Source organism: Sparus aurata, chromosome 2 (genome assembly GCF_900880675.1).
Source record: "Sparus aurata chromosome 2, fSpaAur1.1, whole genome shotgun sequence".
In the NCBI taxonomy this organism is placed as follows: domain Eukaryota; kingdom Metazoa; phylum Chordata; class Actinopteri; order Spariformes; family Sparidae; genus Sparus; species Sparus aurata.
In genome coordinates this window covers 10,747,643-10,765,359 of record NC_044188.1, presented here as the reverse complement: position 1 = coordinate 10,765,359, position 17,717 = coordinate 10,747,643, and the positions used below count along the sequence as shown (strand labels likewise).

Here is a 17,717-nt window from a genome sequence, read left to right as displayed (position 1 = left end):
GGTGCAACCAAACATCAAGAAACATTAATGAATTCAATTCAAAACTCCTGTTGATTGTGTAATGATAAGTTAATAAAAGGTACGTGAGTGGTACTTCTGTAGTTGCCAAAAAAAGCAAACAAGTATGTGATCTTTTCATATCTATTGTCTCAATATCCATTATTAAGCATGCAGCTATGACAGGCCCACACTGGAAACACTTCCCACCAACATGAGTCAGTTTAACACCTGAACACCACATGCTGCGATCGAGAGTCCTTGATAACTTGTTAACTTTAAAGAGATTTGCACAAAAATGGAAAAATGGTTTAAACATCCAGGTAGCAGCAGTGTGTTGCAAACTTGACCAAACCAGCCAAGCCTGAAGACAGACCATTTCAGGATCGCTCAGTCATGAATAAAAAGAATATTCTAATAATCTATTTTTATATATTAACAGCATTTAAGCAATAATTTGATACTTCAGGAAAAATGTTGAGTTGATCTGTGTATTGAATATAAAGCTGGAGACAGCAGTTTGCGGTGCCAGGCTGAAAACAACTAGCATGGCTCCATCCTAAGGTAAATCTATTCACCTACCAACACACTAATTTGTCATATTTCAACAGTTTATCTGTTAGCTGCTTTAGAGGCATTGCTAGAGGAGCGACATAGCGGTTAAGCTCAGCTGCTTAACTGCTGTCTGTGGACTTCATGGAGCATGGTTTTCCCCAGACGGTGGAACAGCAGCGCTGCGCCGCTTTACTGCTAGCTCAGCGCCACTATACTTTCAATGTTAGCTGCTTTAAAGCGGGCGTTTATGGCCGCGGTATTCTCCGTCCGTCCGTCCCCGGCTGACAGCGAGGAGTGTCCAACCCCCCAGCTGACGATAACGAGCGAGTCTCCCCCCCAATGACGAGCGTCTCTCTCTCTCTCTCTCTCTCTCTCTCTCTCTCTCTCTCTCTCTCTCTCTCTCTCTCTCTCTCTCTCTCCCCCTGTCCTTACAGTGCGCCACTACACTAAAAATTTCTGGGGAGAACCCTGAGTGTTGTGGATCTTTGATTTAACTCTCAGTGAGGGTAATTTCCTTAAAAAAAATGTGTTTAAATACAGAGGGGTTTTTTTTCACCACTAGGAGTCTTTCAATCAGCACAATGAAAACAAAAGACGCAGTTGGGGAAGTAGCAACAAACAATCAATCCCTGCTGGTGAAAATCCATGTGATGGGACTAGAAACCAGTTTCACAGATGAGGTAATGAATTAAAGTTTCATTTTATGTTGAGTCACGTTTGCCCCCCTTCCTTCCTCACTTTCTGACATCCATTTGGTGTTTCCCTGAAAGCTATAGCGACAGGCGGTTAAATGAAACGCACCGTTAACTCGAATAAACTTGTGGGAAGTCATTTTAAGACCTTTCAGTACAGACATGTTACTTATAATGTGTTCACTATAACTTTAACAAGTGTTGTATACGATTGCATTAGTGTAGGTTGTCATACATTTTTAAAAAAGCAACTGCAAAACTATATGGGCCAGTGGACTAAAGTAAATGTGCAGTATCTTAATGAGTGTCTGACTAGACTTTGGCCTATGTTTATCTCTTGATCACAAAATTCACATTTCATGAGTAAATCCCTCCGACGTGACCACAACAATAACAGTGACGGGGGGTGTCACAGACGCCCTGGTGTGGACTCACTCATTCATTTATTCATGTCCCGCAGTTCAAGGCTCCACTGTGAAGAGGCTGGCTGCAGCCCAGTTTGGAGCTGGATCTATCTCTCTCCGCTCTGAGGGGGAAGCACTCTCCATGTTTGGTGTGGTGAGATTTGATCAGCTCTGCTCTTATCGCAGCCATTAGTATGTGTGCCTCTCTCAGTGTCCAATTCTTGAACATCAGATTTGGTCTCTTGGTCCCTGCTCGGAAATCCCACAGTATCGAACTGAAGAGGAGAGGGAAGCTTCTTTCTAAGGTTTGGAAAGTGTTGCCTGTACAGTCCAGTCCACCAGGGCATTTAAAGCTGATTTATTGATGTGTGTGCTGTCAGGAGAGTAGTGCCATTTGATGCTGTCGGCCGTGACCTCTCGGCAGAGATCGCCATTAAAGGTTGGCTTGCTCGCAGATGCAGGACAGCGTGGAGGCACAATCCAAATGCAGAACTCCGAATATGTTCATCTGAAAGTATTCTTAAGGTATCATATGTATTAAAATGACATTTCTTATATATTTGGTTAAGTTGTGTTTTCCCAAATGTTTCCAACATTGTTCCAACCCAGAGAAATCCACAAGTTGTTTCAAGGTAACGGTCAATTCCAGGAAAAGATTGGATGAAACGGCAGAGAGTGAGAAAGAAACTCAGCGAAGGAGACTAAACGTAATGTGAATGAAACTTTAAAACCTCTTCCGTGAACATTTCAATCATTTCAACAGTTCAATCATGTAACTCTTCCCCTGCACGTGTTTGTTTCGCAATTAAGACAGCAGCTCCCCAAACTGTTATGAACTGCTGCTTCAATGAAAAATGTGTTGTTGTTTTTAATATGAGTCAATATATTTATGAGAGTAAATTAAAAATGGGGCTCATGCTTTTGTCCACAGGCGCCGCCAGAACCAACAAAAACTTCACATTTCCTTGTAGCTGCTTTAAAGAGGTCGTATTATGTTAACTTTCAAGTTCATACTTTTATTGGCGGGTCCTAGTAGAATAGGTTTACATACTTAAAAATGTTTAAAAAATACATCATTTTTCTCATATTATGCATTGCTGCAGCATTCCTTTTCATAGACATCTTGCCTCTGTTCAATCTTTGATGAGAGTTACACAGGCGCATTGCAGCCCATCAGAGGCAGAGTTGTGTGGGTCATGCCAAGTAAAGTAGCGTGATCGAAAATTACGCTGCTACAGCTGGTAACTATGGCTGCGGTACAGCCGTATATATTTTATAAAATGCTACATAACTCAATGAAGGAAAGGCAAAAACCCAAGCAAAAGCATAATATTACCTCTTTAAGTTTTTTGTTTGCTTGTTTTTAAAAGAGGAGTGGATTCAACTTAATAATAATTTTGGACACTATAGTTTGTGGCGTTGAAATGTACTTGTTATACTAAAAGAGGTGCATTTTTGTTATTTTGTCACTCCCATTTATATCCAAATAATCAGCAACATCTAAATATAACTAATGCTGCGACTACTGAATATGTTCATCATCAATTCATCTGTTTTTTTAGCTAAATTTGTTTAGAAAATGTCAGCAAAAATCTAATTTCAGACTTTCACAGCAGCCCCAGATGACTTCCTCGAATTGCTCATTCTGTCCCAAACTGCGTGATTTAATTAGGAGATTAAAGTGACAGCGATACAAGACAGATAACAACGTGGAATCCTCTTATCCGAGGAGCTGGAAACAAAGAAAATGTGATGGATGTTTGATTGATAAATGTTAAAATCTAAATTGTTGGCAGTTGTTTTTCTATCTGCAGATTGATCAGACAACTCAGTCAAATTGTTTCAGCACTGAATATAACAGCAAACTGAATATAATAGCAGCACAACAGACCACACAGCCTGAAAGAAATAACCTTCATGAAGGTCGGATCTTCTGCAGGGCTGCTATATTAACCTGACTTACTTTAATCTACCCAATACGCTGATAACTGACTCCAAAACACCTGCATTATTCATGTGCACCACCTCAAATGAGGAACAGATAATTACAATTTTAAAATCATGAAGCACAATTTTGAAGAATTCCAACAACGATTGTTGTTAAACTGACTTAATAAAGACAAATATGCTACTTAACAAGGATACATGAAGGATAAGTTCTACAATTCAACACACATCCCAGAGTGAATATGGTGTCATTGCAGTGAATAGCAGCTCCGTAAATCAACTGTTTACTCGGCTGTCTGAGGAAACACATTTCACCAGGAGAGGGAGACATCAAATCCCTGAGAAAATTACCAAACCAGCAGCTATGTTCTCCTTGCTCCTCTGTTTGCTTCTGCGGGAGAACAATTCAGCTCAATGCTAATATTGTCAAACACTATTAACCTCACCATCCCGGCAATATGAATTCCAGCTATTGCTCCATTGCAGGCAATTTATGCCAGTGCCGCCACGCTCATTACTCCGTGTTTGATTTTCCAAATAATTCCATATGACACCTGTTAGATGAGCCAAATAGATCTGAGCCATTTCTTGGATTCGGCCCCTGACAGTTGGACGAGGAGGAATTTTTCCTTCCTGGCAGTTGTTCCCTTCACCTGGACGCCGGTTAATCCCACGCCACTAATATGAGAGATACAAACGCTCTTTTACCTATGTCATTAGTCATTTCTTTTCAATAAAAAAGATTCAAAGTGTCTTCTGAGAATTGACGTGCAGACAGACTTTGATCTGCCTCAGGCAGTTTTTCTCACCATTTTCAAAGAGCATTCCTTCCTCATCTCAGTTCATAATTATTCTGACTATTTTTAGAGTTAATGACTCCTTTTTGATGCACCTCGAGTCACCTTTTTCTACAACAAAGAGGATATTTGAAACACAGACGCAGGATATTGACAAAAAAACAGTCTGACAGCGAGCTGGGAGAGAGGAGAAAGTCTTATCTGTCAGCGGTCGGACAGAGCAGACTTCATTTTGTTCTTGAGTGTTGAGGGATGATAGCTTTGGATTCCAAATGACGGGGGATCGACGTGATATGAGACTTTTCAACAATCCGCAATAATGACCTTTTCTCAGAAGCTACAAACTGTCAGGTAATAACATGTCTCGGGGGCGAAAATGGACAATCTTTTGGCACAGGTAGCCCCGGTGTCCTATCAATAGTCAGAGAGGAGGTATCTCTGGAGATGCTCGCCCCCCCCTCCGACAAAGACCCGGTTCAGCTTGCTTCCACAGGCCCCATGACCCCCCTGGACAAACAACAGCCTCATTCTCTGCACCACTGCTGACCTCATTGTCTCTTTGTGAAGGGAAAGTCCAGAGTTGCATTCTGTTAAATGGCAAATGGTGCATCAACAGTGAGCGGGACGGACCTCTCCAGCTCCAGCACAGGCCCACAGATGAGCTCCGACACCGCTGCCTGTTCCTTGGGACCGTACGCAGGGGAAACATGGTAGGAAAAGGGAGACTAGAATATTCACCTTGCTCCATCTGTCTGCCAATGCCTCTCTCATATTGTCACCTTCACTAGCACCCTCTATTAACTGAAACAGCTGCTGCTAACACGTGTACTTTTCACTTCTTACTTGTATCACACTGGTTTTCTGTCACTGTTACTTCGGGTTTATTCTGTTATATCATCAATGTGCATCGTGTGACCTGTCCTGTACATCTGTATGGATTTTTTTCTTTAAGTTAAGTCATGCTAATTCAAAATTCAATATTACATGTTTGGCTACAGTAGAAGGAGAGAGCAGATGGCATGGCATTTATTTAGATGGATTTTTTCCTTTGCAATTTTATAATGCTAAGTCTGCGTCTCACATCTATGGAGAGCTTCATTATAATTACTGTAATACACTCAATATGTTGCTTATAGAAACAGCTGGTACTTGGAGGGTTAGTCCAACAAACACACACACACACACACACAGGTTCCAGAGTGATTAAACTTTTGTAACGACAGGACCTGGAGCAGGAGAAGTGTTTTAACACATCTTAATTTAATTAAACGTGCTGTAGAAGATGCAAAAAAAAAAAAAAAACAGACATGCCGAGACTTCACACTGAGGAAATATGACACACACCTGTACGCACCTACACAGTGTGTCTGCATGACTTTATTCAATTTGACATCATAGAGTTAAAGCAAGCAAATACTTCTTCATTTAAATGTGCGAGTGCTTTTTGCTAAAACCGTTTTATCTATTTAAATTAATCAATGTTTTGATTTACTTTTGTCAACATGGGTCAACCCTTCTGCATGAATGTCCACAGTTCTGATCATATTTCTAAATCTTTAAGCGACCACTGAACCGAATATTGTCTTTTCACTTTGTACTTGCACTGTTGGAAACATTTTGGTTAACCTAAATAACTCTACATAAAACCTGCCTCTGCATGGGCCCAGATATGCACATACCTTTATATTTACCTGCAATGACTGAATAAGAAAGAGATGCATCCAAAACTCAGTCTTAAATTTGGTTAATATTTATTTTGGTGGTGAAGGTGATACAAAGTGCTAAAGGAACAACACCCCAAAATGAAAATGTAAAAAGATCCCAAATGAATATGAAAAGATGTTGTTTACATCTTTCTTATGCTGAAATCTTTACTGGAGCTGCTAAGCTAAAAGAGTTGGTGTGCACAAGGTCAACTGTCCGTCAAGGGTGTAACTAAAAACAATTTGAATCAATTATGGATCTCTGGGCTTCGGGAAACGTGGATTAAACAGGACCAGCTGTATGGAGCCATTTTTTATCAGTTGTTTTTTTTGTTTTAAATCAAGTCCCCATCTACTTCTGTTGTTTAAGAGAATGCTGCAATGCCGTTTAACTGTGAAGCTCCAGACTTTCCATTGAGTAAATACTGAATGTTCATGTTTGGCAAATTTTTACTTTAATTTGACTCACTATAATGAGCATTTTCTTACACAAAACCTACTTTTGCACAGGACCACATGTATACATACCTTTATGTTTACCTGCAATGCTTGACTAAGGAAAACAATAAAAATTAGGTTGAAAAGATCCTTCCAAAGCAATACATCTAAATGTCTGATATTTGTAGAAAGCCTGCTGCAGCTCTGACTCAGCGCATCTGGACTGATTAGTGCTGGTTATTATCCAGGATTACTAATTAAACCTGACAGGTGCACAGTTAATAAGGATACAGACTTGCAAACTTGCCAACACTTGATCAAAAATAAACCAGTGAACGAGGTCTGATGTGCTAACTGTACTTATTATAGAGTCTTGATGGAGACACACCATCAGTGATTGAGAACCCGGTGGCCGTCGGCCATCCTTTCCATTCAGAGAAAACAGCAGGAGGCGTGGAGACAAAGGGAGTGCAGGGCTGGTTAAAAGGGATTCATTCTACAGCCCATGGTAAGCTCCAGCGGTGCACCACCTGATGGGCATCAATCAATCTTGCTTCATGAGTGCCAAAAACAAGCTGTTAAAACACACTGCTCTTAATGTAAAAGAGACCATGCACTGAATCAAATCGTCCATGCTGCAGTGATAAGAAGCAAAGCAGTTCTTTCTTATTAAAATGTCACCGTCTACACTTGATTATCACCTCCTTAGTGCCGTGCATGTAAAGAACATTGCTCATTAATTTCTGCCTCTGTCTCAGCACGATGTGTCAATGTACTATATATGTAATGGCTGACATTTAATAATTCTCTTCAGCTCATATCTGGGATCAGAAGGCATTAACTCCAGTCATAATTGTTGCTTTAGCTCACAGACTGGTGAGGCTGCTGGCAGCTGTGTGTGCAGTTGGACTCCTGGGAGGCTTGGCTGTAGGTGTCTGGTTTCTAGGTGAGTCACTGTGTTGAGAAAGAATCGCTCCTGAATATTTTCAGGTCACTGTTACCCTACACAACGGAGCCTGAGCCATGCTGGATGTTTTTTCTTTTCTTCTTATTTAGGTCTGCAACTAACAATTATTGACGTAATTATTAATTATTGTGTATTGATTCCTAGTTTGGAGTTTTACCTTAATCAAAAGGCTGGGGACAAAGGATGTACTTCACAGATTGCACAGCCCGCTGAGGATATGTGATTGTGATTTTCGGCTCGCTGACTTGGTGTTTAAAACATAAGAAAATCTTCAAGTTGTTGGTTGTTTTTTCTGACCAACAAGCCCAAAGATATTTTATAAATCTTTATTTAAGACAGGAAAAAAAAGCTAATTCTCCATATTGAGAAGATCAAAGATCGTTCCATTTTTGGCATTTTTACTCATTTCTTAAAAGACTATAATGTAAAAAAAAAACAGCAACTGTCCAGCTGAGTAACAGTGTTACTGTTTCTGAACAATCTTTAACATAATCTTTGGCATTTCTGTACTTCAGCACTGCTACAGTTTCTTGTCACTTATCGGCGGACAAATACAGCATGTTGATAATTAGATATCTGTAATAAGCTGATAATGGCCTCGCCTCTTTAACTGATTCATTATTTACATTCTTACTACAGTAAAACCTTTAACAGGACGAAAAGTACTTCAGATCTTTGCTTACCATATATGTGAAGCTGGTTGATAAGTTTTGGATGCCCCAAACTTTGCATTGATAATGGCTCAGCAAAATATTTTTCCTGCATTTTGTTTTTACTTTAATGGAAAATTTAAGAAGTGTTGGATCCAGTGTTTTTTGGACATTGACCAATAACAGTAAATAAGTCAGGATATGACATCCTCTGCTGCCTCAATTTGTATTTTGTTTATCGTTTTGTCCCCCAACTTAATGGAAGTGCAATTACTAATGTTTTTTGAGTAGCCCTTTAAGAGTTTGGAACAAGCAAAAAACAAAAAAACAAAAGCTTTTTAAAGAGCTTTTTTTCCTCCTAATCAGCAGCACTCCTAGATATGAATATTTATATTTAAATTTCACTGCTCTACCAGGTAGAGTTTGTCTCTGGGTACCAATTCAGATGATGTCTGTCTACTTTAAAGACTAATCTACTACTATATATCTTTATCTACACACAGTCAAACTTCTGCTGAGGCCGTCCTACCCTCAGAGTCCAGTGGGACTCGGGGACACAAAGGAGACGCCTTTCTGCAATGTGACGGAGGATATTTCGACTTCTGACCCCAGGAAAGGTCTGTGTTTCTTCCATCTCTGCTGTTTGTTTCACTGCTCTATGAATTTACAAACAGTGCAGACATCACGTTGTTATGGGATTCATCACTCTGGGTCGAGGTTCAGCTCTGAAGTGATTTTGACTTGAACAGCGGCAGAATTATCATTCAACAGCTGCTTCATGTTGCCTTTCTGTTCACTCTTGAGAGCCGCCCATTGACATACATGAAAGCATTACACATAATGATCTGTTTGTATTGACTACATTTGCATAGATACTTGTGTTTTTTTTTTGTAATCATCCCCCACTCAGAGAAGAGGTTGTTCATTACTGCTGACTGAGAGCTTGTCTCTGGAGGGGTTTTCAATCAATCAGGTTCAGTGTTTTACAGAATCAGCCCAGATAACTCCCTCCTGGAGATCCAGCTGGGGAAGCTGCCCACCTGGCTGCCCGTGTGCTACGAGAGGTGGAACTCCTCACTGGGAACACTGGTCTGCAGACAACTGGGTTATCTGAGGTACTGGATCTCACAGCTAACAGATATCGCCATGACACCTCCTCAGTTGATTACCTACATTAAGTTTTCTGAAGATTGATGTTTAAATATGCAAATCATGCATTATCTAGTTAAATGTGCATTCATTTGCATACATTCTCTGAGCAGAAATTGAACATTGGATGAAACCAGGTTCAGAATTCTTCATTGGCATATTAGAGGTAGTAGTTTTTACTGGGGGAATTTTGGGTATCTCTTTTCATCCCTCCACATATCACAAAATACTCTAAACTGCCATAAAAAAATAATTTCACCATGTTTTTAGGCATAAAATGTTGTATAAATCAGTCTATGAATGATATATGAGCAAACTCCTCAGTAAAAACTTCAGAATATAGATAGGAATACATTTTGGGGTACGTAAGTGCTTCTGAAGTGGAGAGTGAGATAAAACTCATTTTGGGAAAATGGCTTACATTTGACAAAAAATGTTAAATAGGATAAAAAAGGAGAATTACTACCAGATATTACCATAAAACCTCCTTACATTTACTTTTTTTTTATGTAATACAAGTTTTCTGAGGATTGCTTAAATGCTTTAATATGCAAATTAGGTGTTACTATATGGTCAAATATACCCTATTTTACATACATTTCCAGAAAAGAAAACTGAACACTGGATGAAGCCAGGTTCAGATTACATCTTTCATTTTGCTAGCATTAGAGTCAAATGTTTTTATTTAATTTTATTCAGTTTTGAGGTACCATTTTCTGCTATTGAACTCCTCCACTCCACTACATTTTGGAGGAAAATACTGAGCCATTTACCTTGCATGATTGCATAATCAAAAAAAAAAGTATATAGTAGTATACAGTATATACTGTACATAACATAAATAAATGCATAATCTACTTTTACTCTTACTTGATACTTTATTACATTGATTGCCATAATATTATACACAAGTACTGATCCTGTGGGTGACTTTCCTTTTTAACAAAGTCATATTTAAACATTATATCTTTACTTTTACTCAGGTATGGCTATTGAGTACCATTTACCACATTGCAACTAAATGTCCAGGACAGAGATCTGAACTAAAATAGACATCTAAATGTGTATTAGCACATTTTCTTTTTACTCTGAAAGCAAAATAGCCCAAAATCTTAAAACTGCCCTGTGCATGAAAAAAAGGTTTTTTTCCCTGCAGTGTCTCCACTTAACTCCGACTGAGTCTGGAGCGCCCACTCACTAACTTAAAGTTTAATCTTACGTGCCGAGGCTGAAGGCTCATCTTATTTATGATCCACTAATACCTCATCTGCACTCCTGCTTCACACCTTATGAGTCTGAATTATCATAATACTCACTCCCGTCCATTTTTTTGCATTTATTTTCTTACCAGACTGACCAAGCATAAGGGAGTGAACCTGACTGATATCGGGCCGAACTACACTGATGGCTTCATTCAAATTACCTCAGACCACAGGAGCAATCTGGAAAATATGTGGCAGCTCAGGTAAGGCAATTTGTCTGAGGATATCAGACTCATAATGATGCAGACAAAATAGTGCCCACCAACACATTAATTATGCACCATTAGTTACTCAATTTATTTTCATTTTTCAGGGGGAGCTGTATCACAGGGAAGGTTATCGCTTTGCAATGTTTTGGTGAGCAAATTAAACTCAACTTTTGTTTGACTTTGCACCTGACGCCCAGCCCTGTAGTTTCTTAATTATACTAAAGAAACAGCTTCACATCACTGTCGGACAGTGAGTGATGCCGCTGGCTGCAGCACTGTCTGACCAGTCCACCTCCTTTTTTTGATGAATGGATCTCTGTGTAGAGTGTGGGACACGGGCAAAGCTGCCTAGGATAATCGGGGGAGTGGAGGCCACGCTGGGCAGGTGGCCCTGGCAGGTCAGCCTCTACTACAGCAACCGTCACACCTGCGGCGGCTCCATCATCACCAGTCAATGGGTAGCCACAGCTGCTCACTGTGTGCACAAGTAAGACTGCTGACCTTAGCGGACGCCACGACGGAGAATTATCAGTCATTAACAGCTGCACCACATTGGATCCATGACAGTCCCCTCTTATCAGTATCTGTTTTCTCTTTTCTTATCTAAAATGTCAGCTACAGGCTACCTCAGGTATCCAGCTGGGTGGTCTACGCCGGCATCGTCACCCGCAGCTCGGCTAAAATGGCTCAGCACACAGGGTACGCCGTTGAGAAGATCATCTACAACAAGAACTACAACCACAGGAGCCACGACAGCGATATAGCCCTGATGAAACTGCGGACCCCGCTGAATTTCTCGGGTCAGTCTGAGAGCCTCCTTGCAAGATAGCGGCACTCACACAAAGAAAATCTCTGGAAAAAGGAAAATCAATACTCTGGCCTCGGTGGGGTTTTTTTTTTTTTCATTATGCTGACACATTTCAGCAAACAAGCCTTCATCCTCCTCCCGGGGTCTCACACCTTCTTAAACATCAGATTCTCGGCCCAGTTCCCTCAAATTCAAGGACACAACACGGCACAGTTTGAGACATGCATCAAGGTTAATTACTGTAACAACAGTGAGGATTTTCGTAATGAGAACTAGCAGGTTTTACAAAAGCTCACAGAGAACAATTAAAAGGAGAGAGATGCTTAAATGTGTGAACAATTGAATTGTGTTGTGTTGGTCCCTTCTCTAACACAGCCCAGCAAAACAATTTTTGTCCAAGGTCCGCGATAGAGACAGAGACAACTTCACTACTCTTAAAAGTTGAAAGCTATGTAACACCTCATTTGTTTCATTATCACCCGCTTAAAACCACAAAACATCTAGCAAAGCAGTGACTTCGACGTGAACTTTCTGAATCGGGCCATGTATGTCTTGCTGATCTTTAACATTCAAGTCTTTGTAAATGTCCGAACACAATCCCCTTCCCGAGAGACCTCATGGTACCCTATTTCAAAAAACAAATGTACGGTAGTCAGTGGGGAGAGACAAGTACATTTTTGACACAAGCTGTAGCAGAAAATGGAAATACTCAAGTAAGGTACCTTAAAATTGTACTACAGAACAGAACTTCAGTAAATTGTGCCTACGTTGAATTCATCATTTCATTTTCGATTTTCATGTTCAACTGCGAATGAATATCGATCCCAAATATCGATTTTCAGTCTCCTTGAGTTCTAATAATCGCTTTCTAATACCTTTACAAGTTTAATGGACAATAAATTTACTATCTATTAATAATGGTTATTATAAATTATACCTCAAAGTTTCCAAGGACCTGCGAGAACCCTGCTGCTACTTTAAAAAAGAATAGGTTATAACTGCTTACTTTAATAAATAATAGGTGATCATTGCCAGATTTACAGGTTGTAATAACTGCTGTAACAATAATTATCGCTGAAATACAACTTTACTCAAAAGGAGATAGAGAAGATAAAAGTTTCCATACAAGCTGAACAAAACTTTGACTTCAGCAGATGAATGTGAAAACAGCCTTCGAGTATCAAACTCTGCACAGGGAAGGTCAAACAACCAAGTGAAGTAACAATACGAAAAACATGTTTTTGAGTAAAGGGAAGACTTAAGGGGCCTAATTAACAATGGCTTGTGAACTTACCTATATTCAGAGTGCAAGGTAAACTTTAGGGAGCTTTGAAAAAAAAAGTGTGTGCTTGTTTCTTGAAACAGCAGGAAGAAAAAACCTTAATAACTATAAAAAATTATGTGAATTAATCCAAGGTATCGTGCACCAATCTGTCTGAGTTACAACATCAAGAGGCATATTCTTGTTTTCTCTTTAACCAGATACAATTAGACCTGTCTGCTTGCCTCAGTATGACTACGACCTTCCAGGAGGCACACAGTGCTGGATATCTGGATGGGGGTACACACAGCCTGAGGGTGGTGAGATGCTACCGCAGAGTTCTTAAACAAATTTACATCTGCTGCAAGTCTAATTCACACGTGGTGATAGAGTGTGCCAAGTGTACTGACGGAGCGGCTTTTAATGTGCGTCTTCTCTCACAGTTCACTCGCCTGACACCCTGAAAGAGGCGCCAGTTCCCATAATAAGCACAAAGAAGTGTAACAGCTCCTGCATGTACAATGGAGAGATCACGCAAAGGATGCTTTGTGCCGGATACACGGAAGGAAAAGTGGATGCGTGTCAGGTCGGATGCATTTTTTCAACAGTACCTGGCAGAGGCGTTATAAAAATTAATTCTCTCCTCCTTGATTAGTTTACAGTGAAACACTGGCATAATGAAGGCTGAGTGAGTCTGTTTTGAACAGTGTCTGTGTCTACCTCTCCAGGGGGACAGTGGGGGTCCTCTGGTTTGCCAGGATGAAAATGTGTGGAGGCTGGTGGGGGTTGTCAGCTGGGGGACAGGCTGTGCTGAGCCTAACCACCCTGGAGTTTACACCAAAGTGGCTGAGTTCTTGGGCTGGATCTACGAAATGATTGAGGTAAACAGACATTTAAGATAAAGAAAATGTTGATATGCGTCAACATTTCACATACATGAGACACAATCAGCTTATAGAATATGATGCACTATATATTTAGTCTATTTTAGTCCTCAAAGTGCTTGTTTTGACCAGCTAACACTCCAATACCAGACAATATTCAGTTTCCTATCATATAAGACAAAGAAACGCACTTGAGAATCTGGAAACAGATCATTTTGGCTGGTAAAATTACTGAATCATTTAATCACCTATCAAAAAAATCTTTTCGATTGACTCATTGATTTATCTGCTGATTGTGCACCTGTGTGTACAGTAGGTCTATGCAAAATATTGAAACCTTGACTCATATTAAAATGCTGCTCACACAACAAGTAATGCATCAATAATAAAGATAATCCAATAATATAATATAGCACTGACAGGGGTCACAATGCTGCCTCATGAGCACTCATACATTTAGCTGATAATGCTTCTATTCTTCTGTTTAAATTACTTTTTGACTGAGGGATCTTTTTTCTAATAAGAATGGAGTATGTTTAATTTGCTATATTTAGTTTCAATAAAAGATTACAACATTTCTTACACCACTGCAGAAAAAGACAGCACTAATTAATCGTATACACTGCCACTGAAATGATACTATCAGCAACAGGAAGGTATCACAATGAATTGTAATCACAGTTTTACATTGCTTTTAATTTCTGTTTCTCTTTGCAGAGCTACTGAGGAGGGCAGCTGAGGACGCTACTCATATGAAGACATTTGACAAATCATAGTGATATTTTTACTTTAAATATCCGTTATATATTGTACACACACAGAGACAGACTGGAGACATCAAAATGCATTTTTACGTTATATTTTTCATGTACTGAATATAAATTATGCCTCTTATAACAAAGTGTGTCTGGTGTGTTTATTGAGCTGCAGTTCTGCTCTTCACCGCAAGGCGGCAACTGTGTGGCGCTTCATCTGCTCTAGTTTCCATAGCAACTGACAACAACCGCTAAGCTAGCGTTAACTGCTTGTTTAATTTGACAGACATTTACTAGTTTCTTATATTTATGTGATATTGTTCTGTATTTTATAATCTACAGCCCTTTTTTAAAACAGCTGTAGACAAGTAGGTCTTCTAACTGCAACTCACAAACCCTCCTGCAAGTTGTTTTCATATCAGCCTGCTAAATTAGAAGTTGGCTAACTAACTAGCTAGTGGCTACTTTTTTGCTAACTCCACAGTAACGTTCATACAGGCACCTTAGAATATGGCCTCCAGCGGCAGTGCAGAGGATGTTTTAAGGCAGGTCGACCAGTTTTGGTCCATGCTGGATGATTTGTGTCAAAACGACCCCGCAGCTTACCGCAAGTTCATGGAGACACAGTTGAAGGAAGGAACTGAATACAGCGCGCCGCCTGTGCTCGACTCTTGTCTGTGCACCGAAATACTGGTGAGTTAACTTCGTCTGTGGCAGAGATTTCATAAATGGTAACTAGTTTACTTTACAAGCCTGCATTTACAAACGCAAGCATGTACGTCAAAGAAGAGAAGCACAGAGGTGTCTCATCAACGATGGCTAAACACAGGTGTTGTGCTAAATTGTGTGACCCAGCACATTCTGTGACCGGATGTTGCCAATTACACTGCACTGGATGACATATTTTTTGGAAGTAGCTGCATGTTAATTGGGAGACTGCAGTTCTGACATAGCTATTATGAAAAACAAGGAATCCACAGAGGGTGGGTGAAAACAGTAGTAAAGGTCTATCTATAGATCACTGATTTTTGTCTTTCAATGTGTTTTTAAAAGAAAAATACACAAAAGTCCCAGGCTACTTGAGTAAAAGTAAAACCCACTGTTTGAAAAATATTACTTTGGACAAGGTGAAAGTACCATACGCATAGTACCTTAGTAAAAGTCGTCAGGTATCTCATACTACTATATACTGAAGTCTCAAAAGTTGAAGTACTAAAAAAAATATATATATATATTTACACAATATTCTGCATTTTTATGAGCATATTGAGCATTTTCCTGCTCTACGTTGGCTCTGATGCAGCATGCAGTCTGCAAAGAAACTATTTACTAAAGTTATCAAATAAATGTGAGTAAAAGTGTCATGTCTCTGAAATGTAGTGAAGTCGATGTGTACAATTAAAGTACCAACACTGTACTTAAGGTTAATCCTCTCACATTACATGGTACAGTTTACATAAAAATGTATCAAAATACAGCTAAGGCACTGTGTTGCTAAAAAATTATTATGTAGTTCTAGACATAGAATCTAATTGGTCACAGAATTTGGTATGACATCGTCAAAATTAAAAGCAGCCATTATCAATAATATGACTAAGCTGCACTTTGAACTGAAGACAAAGGTCTATCAAATTGAGTGCTACTGTGTACTAGAGCTGCAACTACAGACTTGAAGACTTATGTTAAGGACTTACATTTTTGATAAATCAATATTACTGTTCAGCTTTACTGTCAGGACTTGAATACGAAACGCCCCACGTGTGTCTGTTTATAGGTTAGAAACAGGGTTTGTTTTGACAGTTTCTTTGACAGATGGTGCAACTGTGTCCCCAACAGGGGCCCAAGAAAGGGTTGCTGTACATCAACATATGCAGCTGGAAACGTGTGCCTGCACCTCAGGATCCCAGCAGGCCTTTACCTGTGTGTGCAGGAAAACTGGAAACAGACACAGATGAAGGTCAAGGTAAAAGAGCATGAGCTACAGAGCCAGCCTTTGTGTTACATCATGTAAAGAACACTATTAATAAATGGTGTTTTTCCTTCACAGGTGCCTACACAGTGATGGATGTGGCTTTAAACCCTGCAGTACTGCAGGACAGTGAGGAAGATAAAGCAGAGGTATATATGATGGCCCTGAGCTTTGCCCAGCAGCAGTTTGGGTTGACGTTATCTCAGCAGTACACTCTCATCAGCTCTGGCCCAAAAAGTAGCCCGGATGACTTGCACCGCCGGCTTGGGTTTCGTCAGTGCCCAAAAGTCTCCAAACAAACCGACACAGGTAGAGTGATAAGTCCTATACCCTGACAAGCTGCTGTAAGCCCTTTGTATCAGAGATATTTTCTTTTGCTGCTGCAGGTATATCATCTTTCACCTTCTACCACTTTTCCTAATAATCTATAGTGTTCCTCTTTACAGCCAGTCAGACCCCGGCTGCCCTTATACGGCAGATCTCCTCCCTGCGCTCGGAGAAACAAGACGTGGACACGGCAGCCCAAATTATCCATCAACCTGCGGAGCACAAAAAGAAGGATTTGATCCAGGTCATCTCCACCTCGTTTGCGCAGCCGCAGAAGCCAGACTACCAACTCGAGGTGAAGACTGACACAGCAGGAGTTCCTCGCAGCGTGGAACTGACAGTGGAGCTGCCAAAGGTTTGCTCCATGTCAGACTGCCAGCTGAGAATCTCTAAGGTTGGTGGTTGCACACTCCCCTGAACAGTTATAATGAACCACTTTAGAGTCCAGAGTGTGTCGGTGCATAGTCGGATGTCATAAAAAATACATAATTGGCCTGTTTCTACTTTTGCGTGTTTTACGGTGTGCTGAATGTATTTTTCTCCGCAGGACGACGTCCTACTAGAAGTCGAGGATGTCTACTATTTGCTTTTGGAATTCCCAAAGACTGTCAATGAAGACACAGCATCTGCCATCTTTAACAAGAAGAAACGAAGGCTTACTATGAGAGTGGATGTTTTCTGAGCATTTTGTACACGGGGAATGGGATCGAGAGACTTCTGAGAGTGAGGATACCTAAAAATGAATAACCTAACACAACCTAAATTTCTGCTATGCAATCTGAAAAGTTGTGTGAACACATTTTACGATGCATGGACTCAAAAGTTCAGCCAGCAAACTAACTGTAAACTGATCAATTCCCAAAAAATAAAGTGATGTTTTTACTGACACAAATATGCCGTTGTGTGGGTTCCTAACCCCCCCCAAAATTAATTGACTTTAATG

At 40.1% G+C, this 17,717-nt stretch overlaps 2 protein-coding genes and 1 long non-coding RNA gene across 5 annotated transcripts in view; 2 read left to right on the top strand and 1 right to left on the bottom strand.

Annotated features, from left to right (window-relative positions):
• The window catches only part of LOC115567734 (uncharacterized), a 56,025-nt gene extending 40,690 nt beyond the window's left edge, over positions 1 to 15,335 (bottom strand). Inside the window, exons 1-2 of one of the 2 annotated variants that reach the window (XR_003981253.1) lie at positions 15,085 to 15,335; positions 13,560 to 13,704 (exon numbers count right to left, since the gene is read on the bottom strand). This is a non-coding gene — a long non-coding RNA (uncharacterized LOC115567734). Of the gene's footprint in view, positions 1 to 13,559; positions 13,705 to 14,980 lie in introns of both variants that reach the window. The other variant, XR_003981251.1, reaches the window with a different exon arrangement.
• On the top strand, positions 2,050 to 14,624 carry tmprss5 (transmembrane serine protease 5). Its single transcript, XM_030394536.1, has 14 exons — positions 2,050 to 2,173; positions 4,960 to 5,102; positions 6,903 to 7,041; positions 7,399 to 7,479; positions 8,654 to 8,767; positions 9,130 to 9,265; positions 10,651 to 10,764; positions 10,875 to 10,918; positions 11,095 to 11,257; positions 11,386 to 11,570; positions 13,061 to 13,159; positions 13,283 to 13,425; positions 13,568 to 13,720; positions 14,441 to 14,624. Exons 2-14 carry the CDS (start codon positions 5,100 to 5,102, stop codon positions 14,447 to 14,449), a joined length of 1,383 nt encoding a protein of 460 aa, XP_030250396.1. The 5' UTR covers positions 2,050 to 2,173; positions 4,960 to 5,099; the 3' UTR covers positions 14,450 to 14,624.
• Positions 14,711 to 17,666, top strand: pih1d2 (PIH1 domain containing 2). Of its 2 annotated transcripts, XM_030394565.1 has the most exons (6): positions 14,711 to 14,846; positions 14,963 to 15,171; positions 16,315 to 16,441; positions 16,526 to 16,756; positions 16,894 to 17,168; positions 17,322 to 17,666. In XM_030394565.1, the coding sequence occupies exons 2-6, from the start codon at positions 14,989 to 14,991 to the stop codon at positions 17,454 to 17,456; spliced, it is 951 nt and encodes a 316-aa protein (XP_030250425.1). In that variant the 5' UTR covers positions 14,711 to 14,846; positions 14,963 to 14,988; the 3' UTR covers positions 17,457 to 17,666. The 2 variants fall into 2 exon arrangements, with proteins under 2 accessions (XP_030250425.1, XP_030250434.1); XM_030394574.1 differs by lacking the exon at positions 14,711 to 14,846 and having other exon boundaries at positions 15,053 to 15,171; positions 16,279 to 16,441.
• Positions 17,667 to 17,717: the final 51 nt, after the last annotated feature.

Excerpts from the sequence above, each read along its gene's own strand:
- tmprss5 (XM_030394536.1), top strand. Across the intron at positions 9,266-10,650 it reads AGACAACTGGGTTATCTGAG|ACTGACCAAGCATAAGGGAG; the intron begins GTACTGGATCTC and ends TTTTCTTACCAG. Across the intron at positions 13,160-13,282 it reads GTACACACAGCCTGAGGGTG|TTCACTCGCCTGACACCCTG; the intron begins GTGAGATGCTAC and ends CTTCTCTCACAG.
- pih1d2 (XM_030394565.1), top strand. The coding sequence starts at position 14,989 with ATGGCCTCCAGCGGCAGTGCAGAGGATGTTTTAAGGCAGGTCGACCAG. Across the intron at positions 15,172-16,314 it reads GTCTGTGCACCGAAATACTG|GGGCCCAAGAAAGGGTTGCT; the intron begins GTGAGTTAACTT and ends TGTCCCCAACAG. Across the intron at positions 16,442-16,525 it reads AGACACAGATGAAGGTCAAG|GTGCCTACACAGTGATGGAT; the intron begins GTAAAAGAGCAT and ends TTTCCTTCACAG.